Raw genomic sequence first — 12,727 nt, 5'->3', positions numbered from 1 at the left:
CTAACACGTCTGGCATCACACAGCTGAAGGTTGGCTGTGATATCTCTGACCTGTCAGCCGGTTCCATCTGGAAAGTTGCCAGAAAACACAGTTAGCACCTGCAGAGGGACTGGCACGGCCTGGTTCCTCCTGGTGGTCTCTGGAATGCCGGGCCCAACGTATCACAGAGGTCCAACATCACAGCACACAGCAGTTGGAACCGGTTCCTGAGCCATGCAGTAAGTCTTGCTGGTCTCAGAAAATCTGCTAACCCCGGAGTCTCCCTCCATATCGTCCAGCAGGGCAGCCGTTTTATATCCAGCAGCTATAGGTGGGAAATACCCTGATTGTAGCCTGACTGATGAGCCGGTTTCCACGGCAACCATGTTATTTTAATAGTAATTATTATTAATCTGTCTGGAGTATGCTGGCAGCAGACTGTAGCCTTATTTAGCTGAATGGATTTTATTTCATGGAAGTTTTGTTTCACTATGACAGAAGATGTTTCACTGGTTGAAGTTCTCATTAATAACATCTCCCTTTCTCTGGTAAATCCTGATTTATTTATTTATTTTTTTATTTGGTGAGTGAGTACTCTTAGGAGTGTTAATATCAAGTGTGCCTATTTATTTTTGCAAACAGCTTTATATCTAACATGTGGTGTGAAATGTAATATCTGATTTTGAACAAATGTCTCACATTTCACATAATTTCTTTGGTTTTATTCTGCACCGTTGGTGTCGCAGTTTCCGTTTCTCCAGACTTTGTGCGTACGGCATGATCAGAGTAGCTGTGGAGGTAGGGACATTCTCCCGCCAATGTTGTTGTTGTTTTTTATTAATCCCAGAAGTTGACTACAATTGGGTTACGTGGTTTTTGCAACTTCGCCAGCTTTAGAAATGAGGCACCTGAACCCCACTGAGAATCTTTGAAATGTGCTGGAGAAGGCTTTGACCTGTGGTCGGACTCTCCACTGAATGGAAATAAATCTTGTGATGTTGCAGAAGCTTACTGAAACAATGACACAGAGAAGCTGCTGGAATCAGAGATAAAGGAGGTCCAGCCACATATCAGAGTGGCACCTGTTTTTTTGGTGACTACTTTTTGTCTGGCCAAGCAGTTCGTTTAAAAGACCTACTTGGTAACTTTTTGACCTTAAGACTCTGCATTCCGGACTCATTGTGATGATGCAGTGACGTCTACTATGTGCATTTATGAAGCTGACCCGCGTCACATGCTAGCAAGCAGATGTAAAGAAACTGGCCCTTTTGAACGCACACCATGGCTGATTCAGCAAAGAACCGTTAGAAGACATTATCGGAGGAAGACAGAAAACAAAAGAAAGCCACAGACAGAACAAGAGATTAGACAAGATTCAATATAAGACTGTTTTTGGGAAAATGGCAAAAGTTAGTTAGTGTAGCTGAGGATTTTTCAGTGAATGTCTTTCCTAGTTCAGCAATAAGATGCTACATTCTGCACATACAACAGTAGGGCTGCATTGTAAAAATACATACATAGCAGGCCCCAAATGGTAGAGCAGTTCTTTCTACATCAACAAATAGAGATAAAAAAAACTTCAGATCTGCAGCAGCTGGTTTTACTGCTTCCATGATCAGTAATACAGCAATAAATAAATCACTAGCTCCAGATTTAAATATGATTATAAATCAAAACACGTCAATACTAGAAACTGGAAACTTTTCAAAGACTTGAATGTTTATTTGCTGCACGATCCGCCTCCTCCTGCAGAACCACCTCCTCTGTCAGGGCCTCTGTTAATCATTCTGTCCCACATGGAGGCTCATCACAGCTGCCCTCCTTTTTATATCCACTCTCTGATAGAAAGGTTGTGTTTTTGGGACCTACTCAACCATAACAGCCTCCTCAGCCTCCCTGCAGCTGCTGCAGCCGTTCTCAGGCCGGAAGAGAAGGCGAGCACAGATAAGGCGTCTTTATCTGGTTCCCTGAGGGAGGTAGGTTAAGTTTAAGGTGAAGGTTTGACATGGCGGCTCGTCTGCTTGCTTTAGCTGCTCCCACCCTCCCCCTCCACCACTTCCACCACCTCCTGATGTGAGGCTGAAGCTCAGTCCCTGATCTCCATGTCCCTGGGCTCATTCCTGACGGCCCCCACTGCTCCAGCTTTAATGAGAAAGATGAAAGAGGTGCAGTCAGGGAGAATACCCGGCCCTCCTCCTCCCCTGTACCACCCGATTCACTTTGCTCCTCGTCCTCGCCCACCCTCGCTCTCACTGGCCCTCCAGCACTAACTCCTCCAACACTTTTTGCTGGGATGGGGGACGGAAGCTGGTTTCTATTTTAAATTTTTCAGGTATTATTCCCTCTGATCTTATGTGAAAATTTCTTCCATTTGTGTCTCTACTATGTTTAAATCATAAAGCGAAGGAAAGCCAGCACTGTTGCAAGTTCTTTTTCTTCCCTCCTTTTTCACAAGATCCTTTGTTGTCAGTTGTACATTGATGGGGATGCTGGGGTAATGGAGCATTTATTATTCTGTCATGCAGTCATATTTTTGCATGTGTTAATATAAAATTTAAATGAATCACCTCTCTGTCTTTTCCCTGCATAAAGTGCCACAAAACTAAACATATCAGGATTTTATTAGAATCCACATCACTATCACTATATATATACATATCCCCAGAGTGTTTTGTCAACATTATCTATCATCTTTTGAAATTACAAATCAGTCCACAAGTGTCCTCTCATCAATTAACTTTACCTTTAAAAACCCATTATTGTTAAACATTTAAATGGAATTAAGATCACCGAACTCTTCTTTAGAGATGAGGTCTAACACTAAAACATGGACCACTACTTGGATGCGAGACCAGCATCCCACTTGAGCTTAATTATTGCCACGGTGGAAGGCACAGTGAACTAAATCTGAACAGTAATGATTCAGTTCGGCACTCAAGAGTCCCGCATTAGGTGAAGTGTAAAACCCATAGAGCATGCAACTCATGGTCCAGAGTCAGCTCTTAGGTTCAATGCCTCCACCTTGTGGTCTTGTTATGTATTGCAATGATTTACTGAAATTTGTCTAATGTGCAGATTAAGAACTGAAGAATTTCTCTGCAATGACTCATGTTGGAAGCACATTAGCTTAACAGTGGAGGATAGACCAAGACATGTTATAGGTCAACACTGTCTGTTTAACTTATTTATTTTAATACTGTTGCAAATGCATTTCCCCCCCTTTAATGAGTGTTAAAAAAGCTGCCACAGTGAAAACTATCAACACAAAAGCATGCAGAGGAGTGATTTATTCAGCAAAGAACTTTCTGGAAGGATAACAGACATGGATGCATCTGAGTAGCAAACTACAGATGTTCTTAAAGGTTTCCAATTCAATGAACAGTTCTTAAATCACTAACACGTCCTGAAAGGAGTTGGACATCTGCATGAGGCAGATAATCCTACTGTAGGTCAACGGTCCACAAAGACGACGGTCATGACAGAAAAAACTTCTGTTTCACATGTTTTCTGTTCTCTGAATGGGAGGCATCTTTGGCCATTTCATCCTGGTCGCTGTCCGAGTCTCATGCCTTCTTTGACTTTTCCTGGTTGTTCATGTATTTCTGGTAAACAACCCTCAGCGTGGTGAAGAAGTTTCCCAGGAAGAGCACCATGTAAGAGCAGCCGCACATCACAACCTAAATCACAAGGTTCAAAATTTTAAAGAACTTAATGGTGAAAATGTTAAACAAGCTCCTGTGTATATTTGTTTACTGAAATAAAACCTTCAGTATGTTTTAAACAGAACTAGAGAAGGTGCACATGAACAGAAGCTAGTTTAAAGTTTTTGTGAAAAAACAAGGCAGATAATGAAAAGGCTAACCAGCTAATATGTGCAAAAGTAAGTAAATAAATAAATAAATAAGGATTTTTTTTTTCTCCTAGTAATAAGCGTTTTAATGCCTTTTGAATTATTAAACAGTATCCTTCAGTTTACCTCAAATATCCTGTCAATGTGAGTTTAAGCATGAACTGCATAGAGCAGCAGCTCCTGCTGGTTTGCACATGTGCAGTGAGACATATTTAGGAAAATGTTCCGAGAGCCGATGTTTTTCACTGGGATTTTACAGGTTTTTGGTGAAAGATCAGATCATTTTTAGAAGAACAAACCTGCCACTCTTTACATTCTGGGAGCTGAAACATCCTGAAGAGAGTCATGCTGTTGTAGAGCTGCCAGAACTGGAACCAAAACAAAACATCAACAATGATATTATACCACTACTTTTGGAGCCATGCTGTCTTTTTTTTTTTTTTTTATCCTTTTATTAATTGAAATCTAAGTATTTTTTTCTATGTATTCTGAAGAAACAATATTTTCCTACCTTTACTTGAATAAAATCTATATTAATAAACCACTAATGTCAATATTAAGGCAATAGCTACTCACATGACCAAAGAACAGGAAAGGAAGGAGGAAGGTCAGGCCTCTCCACATCCAGGACTGGAAACCCTCTGAAAACCAGCTGAGTCACTGAGCTGTCATTTACTTTATCTGGCACAGTTATTCTGCTCTGATGTAAACATATCACAGTCAAATGAGAGCAAACAACCATGCAAGAGGCTAATATTCATAACGTGGCCACCATACAAGAGAAAAGGTCAGCATTATCCAGCTCAAAGCTCTTTCTAAGAGGGACACGGATGAATTACGTAATTAAAACATACACAGACACAAAAGACGCAACAACTACAGCCTGAACCCCGAGCAGAAGCACTTCCATGTGAAACACTGCTTAAGTTGCTGGTCAGGCTCGGGTTCAAAGCTTCTCTGGAAGCTTTGAAATCAAACTTTAAAAATCACTTTTCATGCATAAGAACAGCACAAAGTGATTCACATGATAAAAACAACTGTTTAAATAATAAAAACACAAACACACCCAAAGTTTATTAAAAACCTAATCAAAGCACATTTGATCATATTCTCATTCACAGCTCAAATCAAGCTATAACACCAAATAAGCCCCATAAAAAAAAATAATAAAGATGTCCTGAGCTAAGTTAATTCTTCAGTCATTACTCGGGTTCATTTGTCATCTTTAGGTGAGAATGTTTTTTTTTTTAAAGCACACTCTTTTCCCGGTGAGAGGGTTCTACACCCGCACTTTCCTGTATTCTTTTTTAAACTTATCCTGCACCAACATGTCTGCTCTAGAGGATCTCTGGTCGTCTCTGTTTGTGCTGCAGCTGCTTTCTTCCTCTCCTCTCATGTTGCTCTGTGAATCATGATGGCTGTCGGTGGTCAGCTGATCACTGCTGATCGGCTGGTTCTCTCTTGTTGCATGTGTTTACTGTTCAGCTGAGAAGGAGGAAACTAGCGGTTCATGGTTTACACCATCACATATTTACCTCAAAGTATTGTTTTTGGCAGGACCTTCTCTAACACAGTAGCTGGCTGGTGGTAGACAGGGTTTATACTTCAGCTATGCAGGGGTGGGTTTAGAAAAGATCTGATGGGGGCCAGGCAGGAGCACTGACTGACGTTTTTAGGTCTAGATTTTTTTAAATATTGAACTGATTATTACAACTAAAGTGATCAAAAAAGTGAAGAAAAACTTGTAAAACAAACAGCCAATTATTTATTTTATCAACAGGTTTTTACTTTGGATGATGCTGCTGTAGGACTTTTCTCTGCTGCACAAACATCTACACTTCAATGATAAAAGGAAAACTAAGTTTCTTCATCAATGTTGGCTGTTTAACTTCAGTCATCACGTCTGCTGGTTTTATGACAGAAATTATCACCATGGAGACAGTTGGTGAGATGATGATATATGAATTCAGAATTGTGATTTAGAACAGGGTAGAGATGATTTAGAACAACATATAGAAGTACATTACATGCTGCATTTACTGACCCTTGGACATCTGACGTTTACCCAAGGGAAGGTCAGTTAACAGTAAAGATTTGTAGCATCGACTCGTTCTGTTGATACAACACAGTAAAAACGGGCAGATTTCAGGCATAGCTGCAATTAATCATGATTAATTTTTAAGCTGTGATTTATTATGATTAATTCATTTGAAAGCTGTGATTAATCTGATTAAAATTTTTAATCATTTGACAGCCCTAATATCTATAAGCATGTTTTTTTGTTTCTTTCACATCCCCTATCTTTTCTCTTTTTGTATATAGTATTTTTGCATCTTATAGTTTCATTTTAGTATTTTTTTTCTCTGACACTTATGCTGCACACTGTAACACTGAAATTTCTCAGTCTGGGATTAATAAAATACGTCTAATTTAAGCAGTTAGAAAATTAGTGGCAGTGAGGTGCAGGAAGTTATATTTGTAAAACTATAAGTAAGTATGGTGAAATCAGCTGTAGACACAGACTTTAGTTTGGCTTCAGTGCAAACCAGAGCGTGATGTCCATGTCCAAGACTTGCATGCCTGGACCTGAAATCTACAGCCAGTGCGGGTAAAACCAACCACGTCAGAGCTCTCTGATGGGCAAACTGGGACTCACTCAGTGCTCGTGTGAAGATACTGCATATGAAGATGCACTCCCATAACACCAGTATATACCAGTATATCTCTGCATTCTTTCATGTACCACAGATACAAACTGTATGTGTGAAGAGAAACTTCAGCCTGGCTCACCGACTGTTAGGTCCATGTTGTGTCTTTCTCCCAGCGCTCTGAGTCGGTACAAACAGCCACTCTGGTAGTAGTACTGGAGGAACTGGACGAAGTCTACTTTGCAAACAGAACAATGAGATAAACAAACCCATGCAGATGTGACTTTGCAGCTGGATTCATCCCAACTTATTCTGATCTGTCATAAACATCACACACAGACTCTCCACTATGATTTCACAGCAGTCTGAAGATGGATATATGCTGACACTGGTATAATATTATTAATAAAGTGGCTTTGTGTTTGCAACTGATGTTTGATCCAAGCCTTATAAATATATATTTTATACCCATCAAAACTTTTAGAGTAAAATGCATTAATCAGAAAATACTGCCGGCCCAATTAGAGGCTCTTAACCTTTTGATTTCTGGCATATGTCATGTTTGGCTAAGGCCGTGGTAAAAAACTAAATGTGACCTCCTGAGGCCCCACAAGTTGTTAGAATGAAATATGATTTCAGATTTACACAAGAAAAGGTATGGTTATCCAGCATGGAAACATCTTCTGTCCATCACATCATAAAAAAAGTGTTGCTGGGATGAAAAGCTATGATAACTGGCTGATAATCTTATGTTTCATTATTTAAGCATGTAGACTGGGACACAGCTAGAATGTCTTACTTTGGTAGAGGTTGTAGGTCAGGAACTGGTTCCTGAACATTTGGTAGAGAGAGCCCTCAGGCCTGCAAACCAAGACTAAATCAGCTTGGAATTGTAAATATTGAAGAACAAGGTGTTTGTAGAGTTTTCTTTACATTTTCTCAGCTGTAAAAAATCTAAAAAATTACCCACCAAGTGAGCAAGACTCCAGACAAGAAGGTCGACACGTAATGATGGAAAACCCACCAACCTTTGATCCTGGAAAAAAAACAAAAGAGGCTCAGATAAAAGAAGCAAGACTGGATGTAGTTCTGCTGGACTACAGTCACATGTTGACAAAAAACCCCCAGAAGACCACAAAAAGGTATTTTTGTGAACCATAAGAGGTGAAGAAGCTGCATATAAGACCTACATGACAAACTTTCACAGACCTTGAGCCGTTGCTGATGAGGATGCTCTCCCGGATGGTCAGTGTGCAGTAGTACCACACCAACAAGAAGTTAAACAGGGCGTCCAGGACTCTGAGACCGGATCAACAAGGCTGATTATCATGTTCCATCACAACGTCATCAAAATCCATTTATCTGGCTTGGAGGAATTTAATCTGATATCTCCAAACTGCTTTGAAATAAACAACCATTGAGTTGGCTGGTGGTAGACAGGGTTTATACTTCAGCTATGCAGGGGCGGGTCTAGAAAATTTCTGAAGGGGGCCAGGCAGGAGCACTGACCAGGAAAAGGGGGGCACAAATGAGACTGTTTTTAGGTCTAGATTTTATGAAATACGGAACTGCTTATTACAACTAAAGCCATAAAAAAGTGAAGAAAAACTTGTAAAACAAACAGCCAATTATTTATTTTATCAACAGGTTTTTACTTTGGGTGATGCTGTTGTAGGACTTTTATTACAAGACTTTTGTCACACAGCTTCTTCAGGACGCTGAACTCTCTCCCTGCTCTGCCCCCTTCCACACACACACACCCTAAACTCTGACGTCCCCCATCAACCCCTGAACTTTTACCCCCTCAAAAACAAGCACACAGGCTCTTTAACCACTTTAACCAGACCATCAGCTAACTCAGTCTGCTGTTGCACTATAATCATAAACATATGTTGCACTGACTTTAATTTGCCCTCTTTATCATTGTGTTTTATTTACTTAGCGATAGTACTTGTTTTGTTTGTTTTGTTTATTAGGTTATATTTTTGTATTTCATTACACCAAGGCTTGAGAGAACCATAATTTCAATTCTCTCTTTGTCCTGTACATGCTGCAGAACTGACAATAAAGTTGACTTTGACAGTAGCATTTGTGGAAGCTACTTTTCTGTCTGTGATTGATTATGGTGATATATTGTACATGCATGCTGCATCCTCAATCTTACGTCATGTTGATTCAGTGTACCATGCTTCACTACGATTCATTACAAACTCCAAGTCCCTAACTCATCGCTGCATTCTTTATGATTTAGTTGGCTGGACATCTCTCAAAATTCGTAGACAACAGCATTGGTATATTTTCATTTATAAAGCAATACTTGGCAAACTCCCGCTATACCTCTGTAACCTCCTCTCTGTTTGCTCTAATACCTATCAGTTACGCTCCTCAAAGCGGTTACTATTTAATGTTCCCAGAGTTGCAACAGAATTGGGAAAAACTGCATTCTCCTGTTCAGCACCTTGGGGATGGAATAATCTACAGAAAGATTTTAAACTAGAAACACTTACGTCCATAAATGAATTTAAAGCTCCCATAAAGAATGTGGTGATGGAGACATGTGCTTGTTTTTTTTTTTTTTTTAGATGTTTTTATGACTATGTACTTGTTGTCTTACTATGAAAATGTAAATTATTATAATATGTATTCTGCATTTACTTTGGGCTTTGGCTGCTACATTGGCCAGGTCTCTCTTGAAAAAGAGATTTTGAATCTCAGTGGGACCTCCTGGTTAAATAAAGGTTTAATAATATGTGTGTGTGTGTTCACTCAGCAGAGGTGTGGTGAAATTTCACCTGTAGCTGAACAGGAAGCGACATGTGAAGGAGAAGATGAAGAGGAGGACGGTGAGGACCAGTTTAAACTTCTCATACTCGTCTTTGTAGGCAAATCTGAAACAAGCAGAGGGTTGTTGGCATGGAGGTCATGCAGCTGCACGTGAGACGTGCACATATAACTCACTTTGCCTGCTTGTTGAGGAGCGTTACGTTGACGTTTCCTAAAACAAGAGTGAGATATAACCTAAAGAGGAAGAGGCGTCCGTCACTCATCAGGCTGAAGCTTTTTAATAAAGATAATGTAAATAATTTATACCCATTTTTCTTTGGCAGAAAAGCTTCCATTTCACAGAAAGCACTCGCTTTGTCTTTGATGGACTCTTGGATTTCTGCGATGGAATCCATCTCCTCTGGACTTAAGTTTGGTGTTGGATGGTTTTCTTTGCATCTAATCACAAAGGAGACATTTTAATAGCAGATTGGTACAAAATCATCAACAAGACTGATAATTACAGCTTGTCCCTTTTCTTTAAGGGGACATGCCCCCCAATAGTGCTGCAATGATTATGATCGACAAAAAATACATAACAAAAAATAGTCGACAACGAATTTAACTGTAGACTACTAAAAAAAAAAAAAAAAAAAAAACCTTCAGTGAGACATCGTCTTTTCCCCCATCTCTGCTGAGAGTTGAACATGCGCAATAAAGTCCGCCAGGGGAAAAATATGGCGGCGGACCATGGAACAAAACGGTGGCAGAGGACACCAAAAGTCTGGGGCTGTGTCAGAATGTGTACCCTACTCCCTACATCGTGCCCTATATAGGGCTCATGCCATTTTGTAGGGGTGTCCGAATGTCCAGAGAGAAAAGAGTAGTGTACTCAAAATTACCCACAATGCATCTTGAAAAGTAGTGAGCATCAATGGTCACTGGACGGGTCAATATAGACCACAATGCAATGCAGGCAGAAGCTCAACATGGTGCAAGGAGGGTAAAAAACATTTTTTTATCAAATAGATATGCAACAAATAATAAAATACAATATGAGGAATAAAAATATATTTACACACAACTTTGGATTGGATTTGGAATGACATGTTGATGTGCGTTGTGGTTGCCATGGTGATGGCTGGTAGTCAAGTGGAAGGAAAAAATAGGCAGCTTCGTGTCCGAATCGCCAAGAGAATGAGTGCACTATGTAGTGTGCTATATAGTGTAGCCTATGTAGTGAATGATGGGTTAGGGAGTAGGGTGGACATTCAGACACAACCTGGGACTACTTCACATTACACTTACAAAATAAATTAAACTCATGTAAGGTTTGTAAAGCAGACCCACCACAGAAGTACGTCTGCAATGCTCGAACATTTAAAGAGGAGGAACGTCGGACTTACATATCAACCTCATGCAAGATTTAGAAGCTGAAAATGAAATACGAGCCATTTAATAATTATGAGATACATAATCCGATTAGTCAACTAGTCGTTTTAATAGTCGCTGACTAATCGACTATCAGAATAGTCAGTAGTTGCAGCCCTACTCCCCAACTGGTTTTCCACTGTAAAAAGTAAAAGGTTCTGATAACCAATAAATTTCCTGGATTCATTAAGTTCTGGCACAGAAAACCATTCTGCTTTTAAAATGACAAAAACACCAAATCTAACTAGAAGAGAAATTCAGTACTCACTGTTGCAGTGACTCTCTGAGCTCTCTGAGCTTCTTCCTCTGACGTGAGATGGCGCTGCAGCAGCTGCTCTGCAGCTTGGTCACTTCCTCCAGTTTCTGTTTATACAGACGATGTGTTTCCTGGAGGCACAAAAACACACAGGAATGCATCTAAATGAATCGTGCTGTGCAAATTTTTCTTCAGTTAAGATGTTTAAAATATTCTTTTAACTCTGCGTATCGGGGAGGACACTGGCAGGATGTGATGTACGGCAGCTGCAGGCATCAGCTTTCATCACTACGGTTAAAGATTCCTCATCTGACTCTGCAGACCATCACCTAAACTCTTAGAAAGCCTAGGTCACATGGATGTTCCACACATTGGAAGAACCAATCCTGACAGCTTGGGTAGGGATGTACAGTTAATTTAGAATAAAAACAAGCTAGCTTAATCTGACATTAATAAATAATTCATAGAAACAAATAAAAACACAGTAGAAGAAGGAGGAGAAGCTAAACTTAATGTGAAGAGAGCAGCCAGAGATGTGAACAGGATTCAATTCATCTGGAGGAGTTGTAGTGTCCAAGCCATGATAGCACAGAGAATGCAGGTATCTACAGTTACAAGGTTCAGTCTGGTGCAGGGGACTCACTTTGTCCTACAGGTTTTCAATGTTTCCCTGCTCCAACACACCTGACTCTATTTAATGGGTCATTGTGCAGAACTTAATAGGCTGGTGGATCCATATAATTTGAGTCAGGTCTGCTGGAGCAGGGAAACACTGAAAACCTTCAGGACTGCAGGCTTCATAGGACTGAAGTGAGTAGCCCTGGTCTAGTGTCTCCAAACCCAGAAGATAAGTCTGCTAGGTCCAGAAATCAGCTGGAAGTTTCTTAAATTAAATCTTCTGGGAAGATTAGCAGGAAACGTGTGCAGCACTACTCAGCTGAATAAACAGATCCAAGACTTTAAACCCAAATTATTTCTTGTATAAAACCTTGAAATTAGAACTTTTAATTGCGTGTCACTGAATAAAGATGACAGTAATCCCTCAGAGTTTAAGTAGGACAAATACAGGTCTTGAATGAGTCAATCATTTTCCTAATATTAACCGTCACCTTTGGCATATCTGGACTCAACCGATAATATAACAGAAGGGAAACTGTTGCATTGCTTTCAAGAGACTTAAAACTTCCTCCGACATTGTCCCACAATCATATAAGCTCATTACCCCATATACACATGTATGAAAGGTTTAAGCATCACTTAGTAAAGTCCTTACTGCTTCATCAAAACAACGTCTTACTGGGACAAATGTGCTAAACGTTCCGTTGAGTTGAGCTCGACATCAGCTTTAACAGTCTTGTCCTTTTGGCTGTCACGAGACAACGAAGTGAAGCTGCTGAGGGCGAGACCCAACACACCCACGCCGCCCGCTAGCTCAGGCATGACTGAACACAGCTAGTAACTCACCTGGATTTGTTGATAGTCTTTTTCTAAATCTTCCAATTCTCGCACGCACTCAGGTAACCCTGTTGGACTGAACATGTTTCACTCAGACATTTGGAAACCTCTCGGAGTTGAGAAATAATCCAGATCTGCGGTGCAACAGTTGTAACGCTGCCTGTCACAAGTCACACACATACAGGCAAAAACTTCCGGTTAGCGCCTTTATAATAAAAGCCTAGCGTTTACATGGACTGAACCATTCATCTTTCTTTGCCTGTATTTTTTATTTAATTACATATCTTGGTGTTATAATAGTTTCAATAAATAAACCAACTGAAGTTTCCCTGGTAGGTAGAATGA

The 12,727-nt window shown here is 40.1% G+C and overlaps 1 protein-coding gene across 2 annotated transcripts; it reads right to left on the bottom strand.

Annotated features, from left to right (window-relative positions):
* Nucleotides 1–3,251: 3,251 nt before the first annotated feature.
* tmem120a (transmembrane protein 120A) lies at nt 3,252–12,551 on the bottom strand. 2 transcript variants are annotated; one of them, XM_042009214.1, is made up of 12 exons: nt 12,392–12,551; nt 10,940–11,058; nt 9,568–9,699; nt 9,436–9,495; nt 9,270–9,365; nt 7,687–7,776; nt 7,448–7,513; nt 7,277–7,338; nt 6,620–6,715; nt 4,406–4,470; nt 4,129–4,197; nt 3,252–3,656 (listed from the first exon to the last, which is right to left on the bottom strand). In XM_042009214.1, exons 1-12 carry the CDS (start codon nt 12,464–12,466, stop codon nt 3,543–3,545), a joined length of 1,044 nt encoding a protein of 347 aa, XP_041865148.1. In that variant the 5' UTR covers nt 12,467–12,551; the 3' UTR covers nt 3,252–3,542. The 2 variants fall into 2 exon arrangements, with proteins under 2 accessions (XP_041865148.1, XP_041865149.1); XM_042009215.1 differs by having other exon boundaries at nt 6,620–6,712.
* Between the last annotated feature and the right edge of the window lie 176 nt (nt 12,552–12,727).

Source organism: Melanotaenia boesemani, chromosome 15, assembly GCF_017639745.1.
Source record: "Melanotaenia boesemani isolate fMelBoe1 chromosome 15, fMelBoe1.pri, whole genome shotgun sequence".
NCBI lineage: Eukaryota > Metazoa > Chordata > Actinopteri > Atheriniformes > Melanotaeniidae > Melanotaenia > Melanotaenia boesemani.
The sequence above is the reverse complement of the archived record's forward strand: the minus strand, read 5'-3'. Positions and strand labels throughout refer to the sequence as shown.